The sequence below is a fragment of the Canis aureus genome, chromosome 11 (genome assembly GCF_053574225.1).
Source record: "Canis aureus isolate CA01 chromosome 11, VMU_Caureus_v.1.0, whole genome shotgun sequence".
Taxonomy (NCBI): domain Eukaryota; kingdom Metazoa; phylum Chordata; class Mammalia; order Carnivora; family Canidae; genus Canis; species Canis aureus.
The window spans coordinates 15,702,343-15,727,851 of NC_135621.1; the positions used below are offsets into that span (position 1 = coordinate 15,702,343).

The 25,509-nt window shown below is 45.3% G+C and overlaps 1 protein-coding gene across 1 annotated transcript in view; it reads left to right on the top strand.

The window, feature by feature from the left end:
* Positions 1 to 25,509, top strand: part of TPH2 (tryptophan hydroxylase 2) — an 85,820-nt gene that overhangs the window by 43,545 nt on the left and 16,766 nt on the right. The window contains exon 8 of the mRNA XM_077913851.1: positions 11,731 to 11,857. Coding sequence (XP_077769977.1) covers positions 11,731 to 11,857 — 127 coding nt within the window. The remainder of the gene's footprint in view (positions 1 to 11,730; positions 11,858 to 25,509) is intronic.

The window sequence follows — 25,509 nt, forward strand, 5'->3', positions numbered from 1 at the left end:
AATATTTGGCCTTACTTCTATGTTAGTACTTGCGACACAGAGTGGTAATGACTTGTTAATGTGTCAGTCTCCTTCATAAGAAGGTAGTTAACTCAAAGCCAGTTGGCAAAGGCAATGCAGAAGCAAGATCACACTGAGGTTGCAGCGCATCCCCAAACCTGGCACAGAGGGTGAGAACTGAGTCCTGTGGAGCCGAGACCATGAATATCACTACTACTAGGTTTGAGGTACACTCAAAATCCCAGACCCAGGCTGAGATCCATGGAGTGAGGGACCACAGGGGAATAAATGGGTTTATTTGAAGTGCTGGGCATGCACGGTGTGGCAGTGAGACCTCTTTCTGAAAGGCTGCAGCCCAATATCGGAGAGTGCCTTCCGTTCTCCCCGATGGCCCTACCCCGATTTAGGGAGTTTCCTGAACATCCTTCCATGAAGAAGGTCTTTTTGCACATCCAGTGTCTTCAAGTAAAATCCTGGACCTTTACAGGTAGGATTATAGGTAGCGCCTGAAACTGTAAGGGTATGTCGCTTGGGTCAGAGAGCCTCTGCTTCAGCCACACCCAGTAAGGGGCAACCTATTTTGCTCACCTGTTTTGTTTAGTTTCAGAATAAAAGAGTGGTTATTCACTGTGAAGCAGAAGAAGAGGAACAAAAGGAAATGGGCAGGTCGTCCCCACATCTCCCTTACTATATGAGAACAAGAGAGAGAAAGAAGGAAAGAAACTGTACTTTACATGGTGCTGAAAAAATTTATTCCCCCCCCTTTGGGTAACTAACCCTAAATATTGTCCCACTTGCAAGGCAGGGGAGCTCAGTGCCTGAGCCTTAACAATAATGTTATTCTGCAGCATGTTCTAAATTATATTCGAGCTCATATTTAAAATATGACATTAAGAAGAAGTTCTGTGAGGTTGGAAATTCCTGCCAAGCGCTGGTGCGGGTCCCCGAGGGACGGACCGCCATGTGGATGGATGTGCTGTCCCCGTCTGGTGGGTGCGTGCTCCCGTCCCAGGGAAGAGAGCGGATCAGAGAGGCCACAGCATTCCTGGATTCGTCTCTATAAGCTTCTTGCTGGAGTGGCAGTGATTCAGGAGTCCCAGGCATAGAGGGATGGGAGGGAAGTTGTAGGGAGGGACTTTTCCCTCGCTCTCTGGTTTGCTCTCTGACGCCAGGCTTCTGGTTTCCAGAAGGTGCTTTGGATTTTCAGATGTGATATATACTCCACTCTCCCTAGTTCTGCTCTAATTCCTTTGACTTTTCTTCTCTGGGCACCTCCTCCAGGGGATTTGTGGTCTCTAACCTTCACAGTCCCTACAGACTTCTTGGCTGTGTTCTGTGCCAGGTGGGTGCTGAACACCTGCTCATTAAATCTGCATGTGCACAGGTACTTGTATATATGATTTTCAATTACCTCTATGGTCCCAATGCCCAGGGGTTTCTAGAAATGTAGAGCTCTTGAATAAGAAATATAGTTCGAGAAAACTGTATTCCTTTGGTGCCGGATTTTGTGCTTTCTCCAGGAAGCTGTGTGGATTGACTGCAATCTCAGAAATGAAGGAGTGTAGGGTAAGAAGACCCTATTTTCTAAAGCATTAATCCTATGTCTACACATTCCTGAATAACCTGGTCTTGTTCTTCTGAGTACAGGCCACATCTACCCTGATCTAGATTTCTGGTTGGATTTGCCTAGCTGCCTCATGGTTCTGCACTGAGTGGAGCTGAAACTTGACCATCGCCCAGAGCGGTGCTGAAATACACGTCCACGGCATAACCCCTCCATCTCTTGTCTACTGCTCAGGAGAAACGAGCGGGAATTTTAAAATACAAACCTACATTCTTCGACATCAGTTTCTTGAGGTCAAGCCAGTTCGCTATCCGTCTTTCTGGAATAACTGTTGCCAAAGTCATGAGGCAATTCTGCACCAGAAATCCCTTTTAAAAATGTTTCAGTGAAAACATTTAAAGATATTCATTCTATTTTATTTTCAGATGTTGGGCTTAACACACCAGTAACAGAAATATACTTGGCACCGCACGATAAAAGCTCATTCAGCCCGGGAGTCCCTGATTCAGAACTCCTTCGGCAAGATCGATTATTCAGCACATAGTGATGTGGGCATATCCTCTTCTGCTCTTTCCTGCTATGTCACTTTTCAAATCAAGGGGCAAACTTCCACGCTCGAGAAATAATTGACGACACTGCTGACTAATCCCACAGCGGCTGTTGTCGTGACATTGCTAAGTGCATTTGCGTTAAGGAAATTCTTTCTTGTCACGGTTGAACATTTTAGGGGCAATTCATATTATCTCTGAATATGACTGTTTTAAAGTTTTAAAAAGGGTTTGCAAAAAGGCAAATCTTCTTATAATTGCTGCTGTGTTTCAGTTTTACAAGAAAAAGTGTATTACTTCTGACAGCGTTTTTCATCTAAGTAAACGGATTTTACGCGTAGCCCTTGCTTAGCAGAAAGGAACCCTCTCTAGAACCGGCAGGAGACTCTGTTTATTTTCTTTTCTCATGGCTCAGACATTAATCTTCATTTATTAAGTGATAATGTCAGCAGGTAAAGACGTAGGTTTTCACGTTTACAAGAAAATGGGGCTGCCTCTCTCTTGATCTAACAGGTGCCTCTCACTAGGTCCACAAGGAGAGGCAAAGGAGGGCCTTCCCATTGGCAGTTTTCCCTCCTTGCTGCCGCCGGAGAGATTCCGGGCGGGTGAACTTGTCCGACTTAAGCCCTGACCACCTCTGCTCTTCCTCATGTCAGGCCTTGCCGAAGGCAGGTCTGGGCAAGGTCTCACTGTGGAGCCGGGAAGATAAACCACAACCGTACAGAGTTCGACCTTCATTCCTGCAAATTCCTACGAGCTCTGTGCAGCCTAAGCTCGCTCTTTCTCAGAGGATCCGGAGCACGGCCCCAAGGCCCCTGGCCGGCCCGCCGGCTTCCTCCACGGCGCGGTCCCTGTGGCTGCCGCTGGGGCTTGCAGAGAAGCACTGCTACCAGCAAGTCTCAGAAAATAGCAAGTACTCAGAAAGCAGATCCCATCTGGCTCCCTTTCCTTGCATTTTAACCCAGAGCTCAGGCCCTCAGTGCTGCACCGTCTTCCCCCTCAGGAGAAGTTTGGTTCGGGCTCTCCCACAGCCAGTTAAGACGTGACACAGAGGCCCCAAGGCCTGGAAGTCTGGTCATCCCTTCTAGACCAACAGACAAGTCCAATAACAGTATTGGTAGCAGCAGAAGCAACAGAAACCTTTTTTTTTTTTTATTATCAACAAGTGTGTATTTAGTGATTATTAGGCACTAGGCACAGTTTTCAGCGTCGTATGTCGAGTGAGCTCACTTAATACAACAACCCTCTGAGGGGTTGGTGCCGTTATTATTCTGAGTTTGTGGATGAGGAAATGGAGGCACAGAGAGGTTAAGGGGCTTCCCAAGGTCACACAGCTGGTGGCAAGTGGGGAAGTGAAGATGTGAGCTCAAGGAGCAGTGTCCGTGGCTGCGAGATTAGCCACTACTCTTTGTTAAAGGTACTGCTAAACAGGAAAACTCAAAACCTGTCGTGCGTGAAGGTGAATAGCTTCTTTCTTGGTTTCTCTAATTTACAAATTTTATGTAAGAGAGTCAATAGGGACAGCCGTACTTTAATCTGGTCGCCGTGCTTTGCTAGAACCCTAAGCACTGTCGGGTCCAGAGCTGTGCGGGCCCCATCGAGTCTTTGGTCTTTGTTAGATGCCTGCCCCCTCACCTTTGATCCTCAGATCCTGCCCTCTTGATCAAGGGGAGGCATCTCCCCTTTCACGGAGAGAAGGGGACCTTCCTCTCTGTAGTGAGGACATGCAGATAGGAAGCTGCTGAGTCCGCATCCTCAGGCAGAAGGGCCTATGGGCTGCTTGCCCGAAATCCAGGCCTGCTATCAGCTCTCAGCCTCCACTGGCTGTCGGCAAGCCACTTAACCTCTCTGTGTGAGGGATGATGAAATAATGCTTTGATCTTTGCAGAGAGAAAAAAAAGCTTTATGTAAATACCAAATAGGTCCACTCTTTCTTCGTACCTCTTAAATTCATGAGGAAGCTGATGGGCCTCATTAAATTCCAGCTTAGTTACGAGGTCACGTACGTTCCTCGACCTGGACTCCCAAGTCTTCAGTCGTAAAATTGTGTCTCGTTTTGTGAGATGCCTAAAAGCAAAAATAACCCCTAGGACTTTTCACAGGGCCTTTTGTCTCGGGAGCCCCAAGCAGTCTAACAATGGATATTCTATGAAAAAAAAAAAAAAGCAATATACATTATTTAAAACCTGTGCATTTTGAGACTGAACTTATACCCAAGTGCCTGCTGGAGCTGTTTCTGTCCTTTTAGGTGGTAATGACTCAAGGTAAAGCCTTTATATATATATTAGCAGATTTAAAGCAGGATTCCTTTGCGCTCCCCCCCCCCCCCGCCCCCAGGTTTGCCTTCCTTGCGTGGTGCTTGTCGTCTAAAATTAACACCATACCCAAACCACAATCTTCATTCCCTCAAGTGCCATGTAGCCGGGGAGAAGCTCATTTCCATGCTTTCAGGTGTGGAAGACCAAAATGATCCGGGAAAAGTTTTTTTTTTTTTTTTCAGGAATATTTGCATTTTTAAATTGCAAGTTCAGAAGAAGAAATTTAAAGTGATTGAATTTTAGGCAAGGATGAGGTTAACCACTGGTCACATGTCTCCACTGCTGGAGACAGAGGATTACGTCTGTTGACAGGCACAGAAGCCACCACAAAAGGGAAGGAAGAAGGGATCTGGCATTTCCTACACATGTTCCGTTGGGCTTGCATCATTCCACTCATCTTTATGAGGGAGGCAGGACTGTCACTATCTTACAGATGGCAAATCCAAAGTTCAAAGAAGTCAGGTAATTCCGCTATGGTCACACAACCAGGAGATAGCAAAACCAAGCCCTAGTCCAATGCTATTATGCTACACTGGAAATTAGGAAAATTGTATTTGGATGCACTTGGATTTACCTCTTTATGGAGCTGAAGAGTCCCAGGACCAACGATCTGCTCAGCTGAGTTAAAATGGCAGTTCTTGAGCGTCTATTATGGGCCATGCACCCAAGGACGAACGTGTTATGACATCTGTCCTTCAGAGGGTTGCTAGTTCTTGTTTAAGTGATAAAATTCCTCCAAAAGGGCAGACTTACTGAAGTACAGTAAATGTTGCTGTAAGTATAATTTAGTGGAACGTCATTAATAATACATCACTCATCGGGAACATATGTTTTCAATGTGTGGTCTCACTACGTTGTTTAAGAACTCCATGAGCCAGGGAGCCATGTAATCTCTATTCCAAAGATGAGAAAACAACACATCCGTGCTGTTCCAGTGTGGTAGAGATGCAGCTATTGACATTTATTAATTAAAATTAAATTAACTGTGAATTTAGTTCCTCAGCACCACTAGCCACAGTTCAAGTGTCCAGCAGCCACCTGTGCCAAGAGGCTACCATATTGGATGGTGCAGGTATGGGATATTTCCACCGATGAAGACAGTCTTATTGCACAGAACTGCTCTAAGTCACTTACCTATGTAGGAATGTGGGAAATGGACTTGGGTCTGACTTCAGAGTCTATACTTTTCAGCATTCTGTTATATTGCATCCTTAATATTTAGTGAACTTTGGAGGAGGCAGCAGGAAAAGAATTAAAAATCTCTTATTTCTTCCAGAAACAAGAAGTATCTGAGATAATGGAACTAGAGACATATCAACAGTTTCCCTTGCAGCCCTTTTATGGGTCTTGTAAGAACTGGAAACTATGTCTCTCACTGGATTAGGAAAGTTAGTACTTGCTATTTGCCCTTTTATGGAACCATAAGGTGACTTTGCCAAGAGTTATTCTAGGATTATGTCTTATTTACTTTTAAGCGTCAGTTCCTAACATAGTACTTGGTACATAATAGGCATACAATAAATGCTTCCTGAATGAAATTTCAAAAAAGATAACTAATATCTTCTGTCAGTCTCAAAAGAATTGTAGAGAAGGAGAGTAACATTGGTGGCCTTCCTTATGATTCCTAGGGGGAAAAAAGTAAAGATTTCCTTCAGGCCAATATCCAAGTGCTCGGCTTCATAGAAAGAGGGCCGCATATCTATTTATCTACACCGCAGATAGAGATAGAAGAGGAGGGAGTGATCATAAGGGCTGCCTAAAATTTTATCTGGGCCAGATTTTACAGTATGCTATTTTAACTCTAAACCAAAGGAACTCCGTATATGGCTCCAAGACAAGTACTGGAGAAAAATTGCCTCGATACCAAATTAATTCCCGTTATCATCTCCTTGGTGCAGTGAAAACAAACCAAGTCACCCCTTTTCAGTGCGTCCCGGAGTGTGATCCCAGATTACTTGCACCAAATGTTGTGCGAAAGCTGGAAAAAAATAAAAAAAAAAAAACCCAATTTTGCCTCCCAGCTCATCCTCCTGCTTCTTTCCACCAGTGCAAACTCCCCACCCCTCCCACTCATCTTGCTTTGCTTCTCGTCATGATTTAGCTACTGTGTTGGCTTCTGTGTCATTTAGAACAAACAAAACCTATAGAAATATGGTTTAAGAGACAGATGCACTGATTTGGGATGGGAAAGCAAATGTTGGATGCTGGCTCACTGCTTCTTAAAGGCTTTAATTTACAGCAGAAATAAAAAGGAGTTGTTCAACACATAGCGTGAGGAGTCAGCTTTGAAAACTGATAAGAGGAGAAGAATGCCAGACTCATTCTGAATGTGAACTTAACAACCAGGACCCTTATTTCCCCCGCAGCAAGATGATCACGACTTTCTTAGAATGATTTAAGAATTCCCTGGAGGCATTGCCCAGGCCCTTTGGAGGGCCCCTTTCAGCAGGCTTTAGAATCCTCCTAACAGGGCTTATCAGAGAAGATTCCAATTTAGAGCAGCAAAAGTTTAGAGTCTGATATCAACTCTCGCTTTTCTTTTTCTTCCTTTCTTTTCTTCTCCCCCCCCCTTTTTTTTTCAAAAGGAGACATGATGTTTTACAGTGTTAACAGTTTTGAAAGGTCCTACATTGCCAGTGAACAGAGCACTTTTGTGAAAAGGCTTCTGAAAGCATTATTCAGGCGAAAATGCATCAAAGGGATGCTAGTTAAAAAGAGAAAAGTTTGCCGATGTAGAGATTGGAGGCAGCATGTGCTGACAGGTGCAATTATAGCCAAATAATTGAATCTTTTAAGAGCGATCTGGTGTGATAAGGTGAGAGTTGTGGACTCACCTCAGAAACCTGTTCGTAATTAGATACTCAGGGGTCCAGCTGGGGATGGCACAACTGACAGAAGGATCATGAACTACTTTATATGCAGCACATAATAGCCGTTGCGCTTTGCTAGGGTGAAATAGCATCGTTTCAACCCAACAGAACCTAATTGATACAAAGGTCGGAGAAAAGACTCAGCCTTTTCCCTCCGATTCCCGATGGTCTGGAGCCTCTTTCAGTCCCTGAGAGCCATGGCCTGTCCAGGCTTCTAAATCCTTCGGTGTCAAAGAAACGAGGGAAAGTGCCAATTACTCAGAGTTAAGTAATTGCTTTTGTTAGTAACATTACACATCTTTCTTGCCATTTGGTTGAAAAGTTTCCAGGCACTTCAGTTTCCTTTGTCTACACCGCATGTCTAAGTCAAACACACTGGGAGAGAGAAACTTCCAGTATTTCTTTCTGAGAATGTTGCACCAAAGTCATAAAAAAACCTGATGATCTAGTTCTGGTTTTGAAATATAGGTGCTTAAAAGGCCTTGGTTCAATGAGAAGTGGGCTTACTGTCCATACTGCATGCACATTTGCTCAGGACTCTGAGTGGGTCTCTGCGGGGACGTGGAGCTGAGAGTGAGACCTAGCACTGCCATTTCTACTTAGAATGGCAAAGGGTATCTCTTACATTCCATCAGTAGTTCTGTTAGACATATTGCTTCAGGCTTTTTTTTTTTTTTTTAAAGATTTACCTATTTATTTGAGAGAGAGAGAGAGAGAGAGGAAGCAGAAGTGGGGAGAGGGGCAGAGGGAGAGAGAATCTCAAGCGGATCCTGCTGAGCGTGGAGCTGGGCGCAGGCCTTGATCTCACAACCCTGAGTTCAAGATGTGAACTGAAATCAAGAGTCGGACACTTAAGTGGCTGAGCCACCCAGGCACCCCCAGACTCTCCTTCTTAATGAAGCAGTATATTCGGCTGTATTGTAGGATTTCATCCTTTCAGATTTATTTCTTTTATCCTCTTCTCTGTAGAGTTGGATCACATTGTCATTGTAATGCTATTAAAGGTTCTCAAGTTGGCTCTGAGTTATAGGTTTCAAATCATGGCACCTTCGGTTAAAATCTAGGCAATAGCTCCTTTTTTATTACAGAGAATTGACTCCTTAATGTCTTTGGATCTTAGTATTTAACTTCTTTTTTTCCTTTTTAGCTTCCAACTTTCTTTCCGTTAGTGCCTATGTAGATAGAAGACTGTCTTCTTTTCTTTTTTAAAAATTAATTTTTTATTGGTGTTCAATTTGCCAACATATAGAATAACACCCAGTGATCATCCCATCAAGTGCCCCCCTCAGTGCCCGTCACCCAGTCACCCCAGGTGTTTAACAAGCTCCAAAGTAAACCCAGTATTGCACCCTGAGTCCCCTGTCATGGTAGCCATGACCTGCCTCATTCTCATGTCACGAAGCCCTTAGCACAGTGCCTGGCTCGTAGTAAGCATTCAATATGTGTCAGTCACGATGATTGTTTTTTTAGTTTCTGCTTAGCCTATTTTATTTACACCACCTTCAGCACTTCCCCGAAGTTTGTCATCTGGTCTAATTTTGGAATTATTGTTGCCACATTTTCTGCCTGGATAAGTCGGGCTGCTCCAGCATTTACGGTATAGACTACAATGGGGGTATTCAGATTTATCCATGGTGGGCCACTTGATCCCAATCCCAACGTCCGTGCAGACTGCATGGCCTTTGAAAAAACTGATCACAGGAGTGCTTCTACAGGGTCCCTTCCCAGCATAGAAGTATTAGACACTTTAATGGAATCAAAAGCACATCGAGGAGTAATTAGGAGTAAAATAGTGACCAGTATTATGATGTCATTCCAGTGGAATTAAATTTGGGCAGCTCAGAATTACACAATCACATTCAGCTTTAGTTTCAATTCCTTGCTGCTTGAAGCCTGCTAGGAGAGCTCCTAGCATCAACTGTTATGACGATGGGTCTCCACCTTGGCGATATCCCATTAGCACCCTCAGAGCTTTTGAAGCAATACAGATGCTCTGGTCTGTCCCAGAGACTTGGGCTGAATTAGTTTTACATAGGACCTAGTCACTGATATTTTTATTTAATTTTATTTTTAGTATTTTATTTATTTGAGAGAGAGAGAGATAGCGAGATCATGAGCAGTGGGGAGAGGCAGGGGGAGAAGCAGGCTCCCCGCTAAGCAGGAATCCTAGTGTGGGGCTTGATACCAGGACCCTGGGATCATGACCTGAGCCCTCATTATGTTTTTAAAAAGGTTCCTCAAGTAATTTAGGGGACTGAGGCCACTAAGTGGCAGGAAAAGAGGCTTGCAACACACTGACACATTTTCACTTGTGCTGACCAACTTGGTTAAACACTCTCCCTACAGCGTAAGTGATGCCCTCTGACCTATCCCTGCTCATTTACTCCACATCGACCAGTTAAAACAACAGAGCAGAAAGAGCACAGCTTTTAGTCGGAGAAATCCTTGTCCATCTCTTATTAAGAGTGTGACCTTGGAAAGATGCTTAAGTTTACTGAATTGCGGTTTCCCCATTTATCAAATGGGGACCATAAGACTTCTTTGTAAGTAAAGATAAATTACTGATATGATATGATGAGAACATTTAGTGCAGCCCTCAGCACGCAATGGGAGCTCAGAGTATGTTAGCTTGCTTTCTGTATTCCCTTCTGTCTTGAATGTCTTTATAGGTGAAATAAAGGACTCAGGTAATATTTAAATTCTCCTTATGCCCTAAAATCCCACGAGTCTGATTCTCTGCCTTAAGTCATATGATTGGAGACTAATAGCATGTTTTCTTTTCCACACATCCAGGCCTGTGTAAAAAGAAAGCTATTGGCACACAGTTGACAGGGAATAAATGAAAATTTCTTGTAGTATCCTGTCTCCATATTCTCATTTGGCTGCCCTTTCAACCTGATGTACCTGTGCAGGGACTGGCCAAGGCCAGGGATGTGGTTTGAGTTGTGGGAACGAGATTTTTTTTTTTTTTGATTGAGTAACGCCATCTGTTTTATGTGGGCATCGATCTTGTGCCCTTGACCAACATTGACTGGCTTCAACCACATAACCACCCAATGTACTTTATACTCGTAATAATAGTAGCAGCACCGGGCATTTATATTCTAGCATCTATTTGAAGTGATACACCTTAGAGGAGTCCAAGTGAAGTTAGGAAACATCTTTCAAATACTACCTGGCTAATTACTTTTTGCCGGGAAAATAAAACATTGCAGCTTCTTGGTCCATTCCCTGAGAGTCCTAGGGGAATTAATTCCAAGATAGCTTGGTATCAGGAAACACTTTGTGACTCATGAAGGCGATGATGCAGGAAGGCATCTGCTTTGCTTCCCTGTGACACGTACCTGCCTTGGCCTGATCATTTGGCTCCAAATGGAAGCTCAGGCAAACAAGAGCAGACCTGAGCTTCTATTATTTCCTCATTCAGGCTAACGGAGCAGAGGACTGGGAAGGTTTCCCACTGTGCAGGCTCAAGGGAGTTGCTTGTGTTATAGGCAGACAACTTGTTTATGATAAAAGCCCCTTTGGTGATGATAATACTATCCTCTGCTGTTTCCCGGGGTCTGCAAAGTGTAACATGGCAGGCGGTGCAGCTTAAGAGTTAAAGGCAACAGTTTAGAAGCCACCATAAGCTGGATTCAAATTTTGGCTTTATCACCATAGCAAACTTTCTCTGTAAAGGGCCCGCTAGTAAATATTTTAGGCTTTGCGGGCCATATGGTCTTAGTCACAACTACTCAACTCTGCAGTTTTAGTTAAAAAGAGCCATAGGCAATACATAAACGATGGGCTATGGCTGTCTTCAAAATTAAACTTTATTTATAAATGGGTCATGGGCCAGATTTGTCCTGCAACTATAGATTGCCCACCCCTGGTCTCTAGGATTTTGCACTAATACGTTACTATGATTCTCTAAGTTTCTCCTGAGGATTTTATAGGGACAGGGTGTGTAACAGAACACTTACTGTGTGGTTGGCATCTGGTAAGCACTTGAAGTCAGTAGTTGCTATTATTTATTGCAAATATTGGATATCATATAATCTAAGATGCCGTGAAGTATAAGGTGCATCTGGATTTCGGAGATGTTAAAAGGTGTTTAAAAATCTTAGACTTGATGGAATTTGGTAACGGTGCTTAATTATAATGCCAAGGTTCTAGGTAGGATTTTTTTTTTAAATTTTTTATTTATTTATGATAGTCACAGAGAGAGAGAGAGAGAGAGGGAGGCAGAGAGAGAAGCAGGCTCCATGCACCGGGAGCCTGACGTGGGATTCGATCCCGGGTCTCCAGGATCGTGCTCTGGGCCAAAGGCAGGCGCCAAACCGCTGCGCCACCCAGGGATCCCTAGGTAGGATTTTAAGTCTTGCTCTGCCTGTGATAGTTTAAAGCCTTTTGTATAACATTTTTTTAAATGATGTTTTTCTTGTCAGAGACACGTGTCACGAACTCCTGGGACACGTCCCACTACTTGCAGATCCGAAGTTTGCTCAGTTTTCACAAGAAATAGGCCTGGCATCTCTGGGAGCATCAGATGAAGATGTTCAGAAACTGGCCACCGTAAGTTTATTTTCAATTTATAAAACTATTGTGTTTATGTCCATTTGTAAGAGAAAGAAAGCTTTAGTGTTATCAACTGAATTATAAGGCAAATATTCTGGAGAGGGCATGGTAAATTCAATGTTTCCCATGCGTTCCTTTGAAGCACAATGGGTTCTTAGCTTATTAACTATCAAAATATTTGTATTTTATCCTTCTTGTTCAGGGAGTGACTAGATAGTAAATATTTTAGGCTTGCAGGTCATAAAGTCTCTGTCACAACTACTCAGCTTACTCACTGTGGTACAAAAGCAGCCATAGACAGTATGTAAATGAATGAGTGTGGATGTGTTCCAATAAAACTTTATTTATTAAAGCTGGTGATGGGCCAGATTTGGTTTGTGTGCTAAAATTTGTTGACTCTTGTTCTAGTTCAGTGTTTATTTCCTAGAGACATTAGGAATAGTAATATACGCATTTATGGAAAAGTAGGTGTTGCGCTTGAGATTATTTCAGATTAGTCAATATGGGTGTGGTGAGACACAATTCGAGTCAGCAATAAGCAGCTGAAGCTAAACAATTATTACAAGTACAGAAGCAGAAGAAGACTTCGTAGCTACTGTGTTCTCAACCACGTTTTTCTCAAACCAAGCAATACGAGAGGAGAGGTGTCATATTGGGGGTTTTCTTTAAGATGCTCAAAGCCGGGATCCCTGGGTGGCGCAGCGGTTTGGCGCCTGCCTTTGGCCCAGGGCGCGATCCTGGAGACCCGGGATCGAATCCCACGTCGGGCTCCCGGTGCATGGAGCCTGCTTCTCCCTCTGCCTGTGTCTCTGCCTCTCTCTCTCTCTCTCTCTCTCTCTGACTATCATAAATAAATAAAATTTAAAAAAAAAAAAAAAAAAAAAAAAAAAAGATGCTCAAAGCCAAATCTAGCAAAGCTCATCTTCCTTACTTTAATCCCATTTCAAAGAGCCCAGGGTGAGAAAGAGCAGCTCTAGCCAGCTCATTTACAGGGGCCAGCCCCTTTGCCTAGATGAGCAAAGCTTCTAGGTTCTTAAGTTGTGTGTATCTGACACGAATACTCATTGATGGCATATTAGGCAAGGAGGGATATTTTTCTCTCCCACCAAGAAATGCATGTTCTCCTAGATTTCCTTCTTTCTTCCTTTTTTATTTTTAAAGATTTTGTTTATTTATTTTTGAAAAAGAGAGAGCATGCACAAGTAGGGGGAGAGGAGAGGCAAAAGGGAGAGGAAGAAGCAGACTCCCCGCTGAGCACAGAGCCTGTAGCACGTGGCCCCATCCCAGGACCCTGAGATCATGACCTGAGCCAAAGTCAGATGCTTAACCAAATGAGCCACCCAAGGGCCCCTATTCTCCTAGATTTCTTAAGACTCATTTTAAGCCCTCAGTTTATCTTGGGTTTCCTAGTTTTTACAGAGATATAAGAAATGAGAAATATTTTCCTAATCTAAGAGAAAGACTGGTGCAAAAGCCATGCTGTGCATGTCGGTGTAGAGATGAATAGTCAGTGGGGTGCGTGGGGGCTCCGGTGAGCTGGGCAGCACCTGTGGCGGGAGGCAGGCCCTCAGTTCTCGCTCACAGCTGCCAGACTGGAGGGTGGCCTTTGTGTTGCCAGGTCGTCACGGTCTTGAGAGAGACTGGAAATCTAGAGTTCTAGATGAATTTAAATGATTTTTGAGTTTTGGCTCATAAAAAAACATAATGAGCTGAGGAAAATATATTTGTAGACTGAACCAGGATCTTGACTTCCAATTGGCAACCTCTGCCCTGGGGATGGTGTCTCGTGTATGTTGGCCGTCTATGACTGCATAACAAATACCTCCAAAACGTTGTGCCTGGAACCAGTGAACATTTATTATCTCATGATTTCTGTGTTTGGGACTTTGAGCAGCATCTTGGCCGCGTGGTTCTGGCTCAGGGACTCATCCTGTGGTTGCTGTCAAGATGTGGGCTGGGCCTGTAGTTTTCTGAAGATGGGGGAGTTCTCTGCCAAGACAATTCACCCATGTGGCTATTGGCAGATCGCTTCCCTTAGAGCAAGTAATGAGGGGGTTGTGGGGGCGGGGTGGAGGAGAAAGAGAAAGACTGAGGGGAGGAGGTGGTGATGTCACTTTTGTGACTTGATCACGCATCGTTCGCGTCCCGTATTGTGTTCCCCAGAGGGGACTCACTTGGGCCCACGCTCCTTTGAAAGAAGGCGTGTCGGAGTGAATGTGCATAGACATATTATAAGGCCAGCACACCACCGAGTTCTGCCCTTTAATTCTCAAACCTTGGCTCTGTCTTTAATCTCCACATTTTAGAATGTTTTCCATGCCTTGGAAATTTCCCTCGAAACTTTCTGGTTTCAGATCCCCTACAGCGTGTACTCTTCTTCACCAGGGATGCAGGTATTACTTACTTGTCTGACTCTAAACAGTCGCAGCCTGGGATTCAGCTCAGCCAGGCTCTTTCTGCATGTGTCCAAAGGGAGGAGGACTCAGAATGAGGTAGGACTTTGTTGATGGGAATGTTTGTGGATCCCAGCAAGTGATAAGGAAGTGGTTTTATTGGGCCTTATTTTTACGCTCCATCAAATGATAATGAAGTCTGTCACTGAAACGAACACTCACCAAGAATATACCATGGTCCTCATGTTTGGGAAATTTATAGCCTAATATGGGTAAAAGTAAGATCTTTCAGGGGAGAGAAAGTTTGTGCTGAATCTTGAAAGATGACACAGTCAGCCAAGTTGCAAAGTGGGGGAAGGGGGACTGGGGGGACAGTTTGAGCCAGAATAAGAAATCTCTCTGGTTTGGGGGCCAAACAGGGCCAAAAGGCCCCAGTTTATAGGGACTTGCTCAAAACGAGGATTGCCTTTTGTATTAGTTTTCTATCACTACTGTTAACGATTGCAGGTGGCTTAGAGACAACACAAACTTGTTACCCTGCGGTTTCATATGCTCAGACGTCTGACACGGAATTACAGTTAAGGTGTCAGCAGGGCTGTGTCCTCTCTGGAGGCCCCAGGGAAGAATCTGTTTCTTTGCTTCTTCCAGCGTCTCGAGGCTGCCTGCATTCCTTGGCTCATGGTCCCCTTCCTCTGTCTTCAGAGCCAGCCACATTGCAGCTCTCTGATTTTTCTTTCATTGTCACATCTCTCTCTTCACTGGCATATAGCTGGGGAAGGTCTTTTGCTTTTAAGGACTTGTGTGATTAGATTGGATCCCCTTAATAGTTCACAAAAACTTCCCCATTTCAAGGTCCATATTCTTAAATATATCTGGAAACATAATATATATTCTAGGGATGAGGGCAGGACATCTAGAGGGGGGCATTATTCTTTTTTAGTCTTACATTTGCAAGAAGGAACAAATACTTGTATCTTGAGACATATTCTATTAGGACCAGTAAGTTTGTAGGATGAATAAGCTTTCTTTTGGAACTTACATTCCTTAGCATGATCTAATACCCTTGGCTGTGGATTGCTCGAGCGCCAAAAATGCTTCCATCTGTTAGAGATTGTTAGGTCATTAATCACATTTCTCTCTCTCTTTCTCTCATTTTTTTCATTGCCTTTTTTCTAGAATGTACCTGCATCTCTGCAAAAGTCAATCAATAGTTAGTCTTTAAATGGCTAAAGAGTCCTAGGTACCAAGAGGTAGGAATAGGAAAAGACAAAAAAAAAGTAGTACTTGCATCAAGGAGCTCACGACCTTGTACACAAAAATACTGAAAACCCAGAGTCAGTGTCGGCTTAAAAATTAATTAATTAGCTAATCAATTAATTAATTTAGACAGCACTAGCAGGAGGAGGGGCTGAGGGAGAGAGAGAACCTCAGGCAGACTCTGAGCTGAGTGCCGAGCCCTACACAGGGCTCGATTCTGATCTCTCGATTCTGAGATCATGACCTGAGCCAAAATCAAGAATCAGATGCCCACGCATCTGAGCCACCCAGGCGCCCCCCACTTATATTAATGCCTGTGGAGAGAGATGCAGACGTGTATTTAAGATGAATCTTCCAAATGTGTTTGAATTCTGAGTTCAGTAGTGGAGACCGGGATTCAGAATCGCCAGCAAGGGCCGGCAGAGAGGTTCATTTGTATGTAGGAAGGAACTGGTGCCACATAAAGGAGCCTCCTCCCCCAGGGGAGCCAACCTGCCTGGAATCTTGCAGCAGCTTCTATAATTCAAACCAACCAACCAACCAACCAACCAACCAACCAACCAACCAATCCAAGAGAGTATAAACTCGCAAAAGACCTCAACACCAAAGATTTTCAGTCCCTCCTAAATGCAATGGAGACTTTGCTGGGTGGGGAGGACTCACGGCAGTTTTGCCTGATGTACCCATTTCTCTCCTCCCCGTTTTATATGGGCAGCCCCCACCCCAACTCCCTCGGATTTCCTGCCTCTCACAAGCCTTACGGTCCCACTTCCTCCAGTTGCTTCCAGTTGCATAGGCTGCCTGTTTTCTTTGAAAAGTGTTTCTCAGACTGAAGAGAAATTTGGAAAGCATTTTTTTTCTGAGGGACACGGGGAGTGTGGAGGAGGTACTCACGGTGTGAAGAGGCTAGGGAGGTTTTCCCTGAGATGCTACTAAAATTGCTCTTGACTTCTGAAACCACATCCATCTCTTGGTGAAAAGCAAAGCGAGCAGAAAACTACTGGAAGGTGGTCTTGAAAGGAAACACAGCTTCTAGCCAGGCAATTTCAAAGTAAACCCTGGTATAGATGGCCTGTTGGATAACTGCATAGGAATGACCCTCAAGCCATATACCGTAGCGAAAAGCCCAATTTAATGACCCAGTTACAAAAACTAAGAGACAAAGGACTAACTAAGGCCTCACTGGGAGGTGTAAAAAGTCCATTGGCGGGGGCGTGGGGGGGTGTGGGTAGTGGTTGGCGAGGCCTCGTACTGTCCAGGTGAGAAATGGAGGTGTGCTTAGCTGATTTCCTCCAAGTCGTTCCCATTAAGTCCCCTGAAGAAGTACTGGGGTAAAATGAGAGATGAGATGTACCAAAGGAGAAAAATCCATAGAGAGAACAAATGGAAAGCCACGGAAATCACCATTTATGCGGCGCAATGAGACAGCCCATATTATTCTTTTACTCTAGGTGAGATTTGTATTATTAATGACTCTGTTTATATAGTGCCTGCTTTTCCTTGTTTAGTGAAGTCAAGCACTTAGGAAACAGAGAGTCACGCCTGCGGAAGCAGACTCTTAATAACTTTCTGTGATATGCTGTCAGCAGATCCATCCAAGGAGGAAAACAAAGTCCACTGGGACTAATTGGCCTCACTCAACTCTGGTCTGGAGCTGCTTTTGAACTCCTGGGTCTGGTTTCAGAGCGGCCAGGCTATTGCCCGATGGTCATAGTGCCTCTTCTTGCTGTATTTCTGCATGGTATTTATTTTGACATTTTATTTTATTTTTTATTTTTTAAAAAGATTTTATTTATGTATACCAGAGAGAGAGAGAGGCAGAGACACAGGCAGAGGGAAAAGCAGGCTCCATGCCGGGAGGTCGATGTGGGACTCGATGCTGGGTCTCCAGGATCATGCCCTGGGCCAAAGGCAGGTGCCAAACCACTGAGCCACCCAAGGATCCCCTATTTTGACATTTTAATAACGCTCAGTTTTGAGAACGGAGCTCTCTCTGTTGTTTACGTGGGCAGTGGGTTTCTATGCTCTGAGAACCGTTTAAATGAAACTCTTGTATCTGCAGAAATTGATGATTGGAAAATGTATTTCAGATGCATTGTTATACATGTAAATAATTTTCCCTCTGGTGGATAATGAAGAAGGCCCCAGGTTTTGGCAGCTGCAGTCTTTTCATAGTCGTCGGAGCTGTCCGGGGTCTGTGCATGATAGATATGCAAGAATATTCCCAATAAGGGCTGCTTAGAGTGTGCTATGATTTTGAGACGAGCCATTTCCCACTGTAGTGCTGGCTTAAGTGGATTTCACAGATTAGTGTCTTCTTTAAGGGTTGTAAACCTGAATGCCTTCAGGGGCCAGAGAGGTAGCAAACGCGCGTGAAACAGCCTGATACACGATAACGAGGAGTATAGGAGCCTGTGGAGAACCGGAGAATACACGTCACACCTAAAGGCCTCCAAATCCAGAAATTAAAACAAAACAAAATGTCCTTTGGCTACACACCGTGTCTGCGAGCTGAAGGGGAGCACCGGCTCTCAGCTGCCGGCCTCGTGTCTGAGGTCAGACCATACAGTAGACCTACCTTCCTTGAGGGGTGGGCCCATGGGTTTTCATCTCTGGCCTAGTAGGTGTGCTTGCTAACTGTTTGCTCACCATTTTCCCCAAGGAAAGGTGGCCCTTGCAGTGTTCCCCCCAGGTTGAGTATCCCAGATCTGTCAAGAGACGACTGTTTCTGAAGGGAACTGGGAACAGTTACCAGCGTGATTGCCACGCATGCGGGCTGAGCATGTGCCAAAGGTTTACGTGACTCGTCACTGAGGGACAAGCAGGATGATAAACGTCGCTCAAGGAAGAATTGGAGGGACTGAGATCACGTCGTCCCTGAAAGAGAGAATCCTGGAATAAGGTGCAAATGGTGTATGTCCTACGGGACTGCACCCCCCTAACCTTGAGGGGGTCTTTCCTACCTGGCGGAGATCACTTGCCGTTGATCCATCTTAACAAGTTGGGGCCTGGCGTCACCGCATCCGAGCCCTGATGAGTCCTCAGTGGGGTCAGACACCACCTCCCATCCCTGGTCAGTGCCGCTCAGACCACAATATCTGGAAACTAACCCGGCGATCTTGCTGAAAGGCAGCTTCTTTTTTTTTTTTTCTTCTATTTTTTTTTAAATTTTTTATTGGTGTTCAATTTACTAACATACAGAATAACCCCCAGTGCCCGTCACCCATTCACTCCCACCCCCTGCCCTCCTCCCCTTCCACCACCCCTAGTTCGTTTCCCAGAGTTAGCAGTCTTTACGTTCAAAAGGCAGCTTCTGATCAAGTAGGTCTGGGATGGGGCCTGCGCGCTGGCGCTTCCGACAAGATTCTGGGTGCTGCGGACGCTGCTGGTCCCAGAGAAGCAGTTGAGCTGCCGGGCAGGAGAGCCTGTTAGACAAGGCCTGAGCGTCCTTTCAGCCCAGGCTAGTCTTCTAGTCCTCTTTCCACAGTTTGATACTTTTTCTACAAACTGAGTTAGTAGGGTATTGGCATGAAATGACTTTATTTAAGACTTAGCTTGAGCCTAAAAATAGGTGCTGGTGTCCATGAGTGCTGTGTTATTGGTTCCATGTGGAGTGTCTGCCCTCAAACTCTCCCGCCAGTGTTTTGGCCATATGACTTATATTATTCAATTTTACGAGAATGCACATGCGGTGACCTGCCAATGAAATAAATTTAGGAACCAATCCTAGAAGAATATTGGCTTCTCTTCCCTCCAGATGTTGGGAAACGTACAGGGGTCCTTACACCCAACAGTGCCTCCCATCCTCCGGGATGTCCCATCCTACCGAGCAGGTGGCTTCAATTCAGTCTGTTCATTTCTCACACCGCAAAGGCACTGGAGAAGGCACTCTGTACGAATGCACCGCGGATGTCTCCAAGCAGAATGAATCGGCCTCTGGCCCAGCTGGAATTTTCTCCCTGTAGAGAGTTTTAGGTCATCCATTCCATTCTGTCAACCCTGAAACATGTTCACCTTCACTTTATGATTGAAGGTTTCTGTCCCTGGGTCTTGGAAAGCTGATGAGAGAAGAGTCTTGGCCAAGGGTAATAAAACAATGAGTGGTCTTCCCCAGAACGCCAGTCTCCTGAAATGCTATCGTGAGTCCTCGAAAAGGAGGGATCCATGGGCAAGTATGTCTGGGAAACATTGAGTTAAATAAAGAAAACCGTTTTGTCTGTAAAGTGTAGGACTTTCCAGAGACTTTAATGTGGTAATGTGCCAGGTGAATCTCCACAGGTAATGAAAAAAAGTCATTTCTGTGAACTTACCGTGTTTCATCCGTGTTAAGATGGAATTGGTTGTAAAATATAGTCTTAATTTAAGAGCTGCTTTTCTTTTTTCTCTTTTCTTTTTCTTTCTTTCTTTCTTTTTTTTTTTTTTGGAGAAAAAAGACTTAGCAAAGTTTTTAACATTGTAAGACAAAGCTCCATTCTGGAAATGTGAAAATAGTGAACTCGAGAATCCAGTTAATGCGTTATATGGTTGTGAGGCTCTCTTTGCAGAACACACGTTAGCATCTTGAGCTTTGACTATTCCAAGGAACACAGTTGAGGAGACACAAGTCTAGAATGATTTTTGAAAGGGTACAATTCACTGTGAACAGAGACTTGATCACCAGCTTCATTCTTTTTTCCCTCCAGAGTAAGACTGTCAGAGAATTAATAACCTAAGGTTCTGTTTGTACTTTATCAAAAGAAATAATTTATTTGTTCCAAGTAAGAGAGTTTGCATTGACTGGGGCTTCTGATGGTCATGAATCAAGTGTGTTTGGATTTCCAGTTATAACCAGGACTTTCCCATGCTGAGAGCGGTAATGAAACGTACAGTCTGCAACTAACAATCGACTGTAATTCACACCAGAAGTCCACTGGTAGAGGTAACCTTGGTTTATGAATTGCTAATTAGTATTTTCCTGCCCGCGGGAGGACATTGGCTTGTTTCCTGGGTCTTTGCCTACCTGGCTAGGATTGGGGAATGTAGATATGCTTTTAAGAGACGCATGCCCAGCTCTAGTTCTTTCTGAAGATGGATGACACTAAAAATGACCACTTCGGTATCTCTACAGAAAGCTTGAAATAAGCCCCAGGCTTATCTCCTCCATGTAGAGTCTTTGAACTAGTTCAGCTGTTTGGATCATTTGGTACAAAGCTGACAGAAAGCTGGAAGGAATGCACTCTTGTACATTCCTTATTGAGATGTTTGGGCAGATGATCGGTGTGTGTGTTATTTCTAAGGGTGACTTAATTAAAAGTCGATAATATCTGCTCCAATGCATTTCTTTCGTTTTTATGTATTCTGTGCATATAGAAAAACAGTAGCACCTTGTAGGAACGCTGCACTTCTGCTAGCCCCAGAAAGCATAACTTTTTCAGTGTTTTCCTGGTAGTGTTCTTGGGCCTGGGCGCGCCAAGGCCTCACTTCCTTCTGACGATAGCTCTCTTTTGAGAACTTTGGTGTCACAGCTGAGATGGTTTTCCCTGTGTGTGTGTGTGTGTGTGTGTGTGTGTCACTTATCTTAGTCATCCTTGCCATTAGGAGCGGATCGCCATCCGTTTCTGTTATGATGAGGACGCCGTCGTTATTTGGAATTAAAAAGTGAGCCCTACCTTGCTCGCTGTGGTTAAAAACGAATCGATTTGCAATCCAGAATAGTTGTGTGTGTGTGTGTGTGTGTGTGTGTGTGTGTGTGTATTTGAGGATTTTATTTATTTATCTGAAGAGAGACACAGAGATAGAGCACAAGCTGGGAGGAGAGGAAGAAGCAGGCTCCCTGCAGGGAGCTGGATGCAGGCCTCACCCCAGAGCCCCGGGATCCTGGCCTGAGCCGAAGGCAGACGCTTGACCCACGGAGCCGCCCAGGTGCCCCTAGTTGCATATTTTTGCAGCTCAAATCTTTCTTTGTCATTTAAGACTGTATCCCAGGGCCTGCGGAGAGAGCCATTGTGCAACTGCAGGTAAGGGGGAGAGAAGCCCGACAACCAATTTTGCACTTTTTTTTTTTTTAATTTTTATTTATTTATGATAGTCACAGAGAGAGAGAGGCAGAGACACAGGCAGAGGGAGAAGCAGGCTCCATGCACTGGGAGCCCGATGTGGGATTCGATCCCGGGTCTCCAGGATCGCGCCCTGGGCCAAAGGCAGGCGCCAAACCGCTGCGCCACCCAGGGATCCCCCGACAACCAATTTTGGACACTTGGAGACTCAGTGGTGGGGCTGCTTTGGTAGCTGTTCTGTTCTCCATGTTCTGAGGGATCCCTGTGCCCACTAGGTTTTATCCACGCGGGAGCCCGTGAGCCGGCAGCTGGCGCCTCTTGGCGCCTGGTGAAGCTGCTTCTGGGGGGCCCGGCGGGCAGCGTGCGGTGTGGTACCCTGAAGTTAATCCAGTGGGGCTTGAGCGCCCGCTTTTTGTTTTTCTTTTACTTTCTCCAGCTTTATTGCGGTATGATTGACCCAACCTGGGGGAAGTGGGACGTCTACCGCGTGCCGATTTGACTTACATATGGCAGCGTGGGTGTGTCGCTAGCCGGTGCCTGTGTCGTGCCACGTAGTTACCACTTCTTTTTGGTGATGATGCGTTCGCTTAGTGACGTCCAGGATGTAACACGGGATGGTTGAGTCCAGTCATCCTACCGGACATTAAGGGCCCCAGGACGTCTTCGTCTTCTACCTGGAGGTTTGTACCCTTGACCACCCCCCACCCCCCACCTCCACCTTTCTCCTTAGTCCTGGTCGCCACCATCCTAGTCTCCATTTCTATGAGTTTGGCTTTGTTCATGTTCCCTGTAGAGTGAGCTCTTACGGTGTTCATCTTTGTGTGCCTTTGGCACTTAGCAGGGTGCCCTCCAGGTCCATCCATGTGGCTGCCACGGGCAGAGGCCTCTTCTTCCTCGGGGCTGGATACGGTTCCGCTGAGTGCCCCGTGTCGATGCGTGTGTCTGTGCGCTCCCGTTGTTTCTCTACCTTGGCTGTTTTGGATGATGCTACAGTAAACACGGGAGCCCACGTACCTCTTTAAATACCCCATTTTCATTCTTTTTTGGATATGTATTCAGAAGCGGCACCGCTAACTCATAGGGCAGCTCTATTTTTGACTTTTCGAGGAAGCTCCGTATGACTTCCCATAGTCACTGCACCAATTTCCACTCCTACTAACAGGGCGGGAGAGTTAACAGGTCTTCACATCCTTTGTTATCTCTCGTCCTCTTTTTTTTTTTTTTTTTATCTCTTGTCCTCTTGATCTGCATCCCGCCTGGGCTGCCTCCTGAGCTTGCATTCCAGGACAAGTTCCATTACCACTTCTTGCCTCCAGTGTCTTCTTTAAGATGAGCATAGTCTATCTCCTACCTGAGGCCGAATGAGGAGCAAGTGAAATTAAATACTTTCATGGCGTATGTCCCGCCCCTGTCTACGTCATTCTCAGGCCATTACCCAAGAAATCCTAACTGCACTGAAGCTTCTGTATTACTGATTTCCTAACTTTAGAGTCATCTTAAAGCCCTAAATCCTCCAGCTCTTTGTCTAGAGATAACTTCTTCCTGTGATTCAGAAGCCCCGACATTGAGCCCTTCTTTACCTTTTCTCCTCAAAGTAAGCTAGTCTGCATTCATCAAGGACAGAAGATTTCTGCACTCATTTGAAATTTCCACAAAGACATACAAAAGAAGGAGTTTTCTGGTTGAACTGTAAATGGAGGAGACTCAAAATCTTAGACTTGTATTAACAAGAAATAGAAAGAAGCAACAAGAAATATCGGTGGTATTAACAGAAATATCAGTGGTGTAATTCCATTTCTGGCAAAATCAGGGGGAAGATGTTTTTTTTTTTTAAGTTTTTTTATGAGCTGGAATAGCAGAGGTGATACTATATGGAACTATAGGAATTTAATTACCCCATTCTGCAAATGTAGTTTTCAAATAAAGGAGTCAAAAGGATTTTCGAAGCTATTCTTCTGAACCGTGGTATAAAAACCCAAAATGCATTTAGTAGATGTAAAATGTATTACTGTACATTATGAGCCACCACAATGAAGGGAAGCACAATGAGAAACACGGCACGAGACTGAACACGCGGTGATTAAAAATCTCTTTGCTGCCTTCTTAGAAATAGTGTAATTTGCCTAGAGTTTTATATGCTTGTCACTGTAAAGATGGGCATTTCTGGCATGTTCCCAATGAGTGGATTTTGGGGTGGGGAAGGTTTCCCAGAGAATGAAAATGCTGTCATTGGAGGGCTTGGATCCGCAGTGGGTGTAAGTAAGAAATGCTAGGAGGGTGGAGGGGAATAAATCACCCATGGGCCTTCATCGCTCTTTTCAGGGCCTGCCAGTCTGTCCTTTATGGTGTCCAGAAACAATCATTCCCTCGGCGGTGGAGGGAGGGCTGGGGCAGGGTGACTTGGGGACCCCCTTGGTTGAAAAGTCTTTACAAAAATGCTCTATTTCTCTTCCTTATTACGAAAGTGACATATATTCCCTGGAGGAAAACAAAATGTAAAAAAAAAAAATGGGTGAGGAAGGAAGAGAATATAGAGATCATTTGTAATATCAGAGTGGCAGTAACCACTGTTGACATTGGGTAGGTGGCCTTCTCGTTTTTCCGGGGCCGTCTTGCCATGTCAAGTAAGAACCTAGTAGAGGGAGCCCTGGCCTTGGAAACAGGAGCAAGGAGGTGTCCATCCATTCATCAAACACCTGTGCTGTCGGGAGGGACTGTATCTATTATATGGACAGAAGAAAGAATAAATTGGAAGGACTCTGGAAATAGGGGCCTTGTGACTTTTCACTCAGGTAGGCTGCGCAGTGTCCTGTGAATGTCGTAGGCCGCTAATGAGTTTTGCGGGCTCCTCCTTTTGTCTTTTATGTTGGAGGAACAAGTTAGCGGATGCCACTTTTTAATTAAAAATTGGTTTCCCCACGTATTTTAGTCTCCTGTTTGCTAATTTTGCATTAGGTTGTCCTTATGGGTGAGTGCGACTTTTATCTAATCCGTATTCATCCCCCCTGTTGTTCTCTTTTTTTGCAGAAAGTCAATAAATACCCTTCCCCATGGCACTTGATCTCAGATAAGCATACCGGCGGGGAGCAAGAGGGAGGGCTGGCATGGAGTAGACTGAGCAACGTGGACGGCCCTGTGTGGCTTCCCTTGAGCCTGTGTGCCCTTCGGGACCTGCTAGGAGCCGTCCTGTTAGTGGGTGACTCTGAGTGCCAGCTTTAGGGCCTAGTGACCGAGGTTCCCATCTGGGCCCTGTCACCGCTTTGTGGGCCATGTTGGATAGGCTAATTGAACTCTGTGCCCTGGCTTCTTCATCCTTGTGGTGAGGCTCCTACTCCAGTGGATCCCATAGAGCTCTTGAGGGCTGACGCCACAGGGCATCATGAAGCTGCTTGGCTAGTGCCGAGCGCCCGGGGCCTGCAGCGAGCCCATTCGACGTGACTGTGCACTTGGATGTCTGGGGGGCCGTGTCTGTGAGACTGGAGGGCAGGGGACACCCCGTGCGACCTTGAGTGATTCTCTACCTTGCAGCGACTCCGCGGTTGCCTTGAGAAGCGCAGACTCTGGAGCCCGTATTACAGGGGTTGCCGGGGAGGCCACGGGCTACTTTGCAATGGAAAGCATTTCACCCATAAATAGTAAAGGTAAGGCCTCCCCAAAAGACGCCAAGCTTCTCCCCGGAGATGGTGGAGGCCTCCCCGGGGTTAACAGCTCGCCTCTGCTGAGTGAACACAGAGAAAGGCCAGTTGGGGGAAACAGCTCCAGGAACACATGGACACACGTTGTGCGCACCCGTGAGAGCGCATGAAAAGCGGATTCCCGACCGAACTTTGCAGGCCCCTGGGAGCGATGCTGGGCTCGCTGACACAGGCGGCACTCCTTTCCCAGCAAAAGAAAGCAATGCATTTGGGGTTCAGGGGTCCGCTGTTCCCCCCAAGGAGCTCAGGTTGCAGAGAACCCCAGCCAG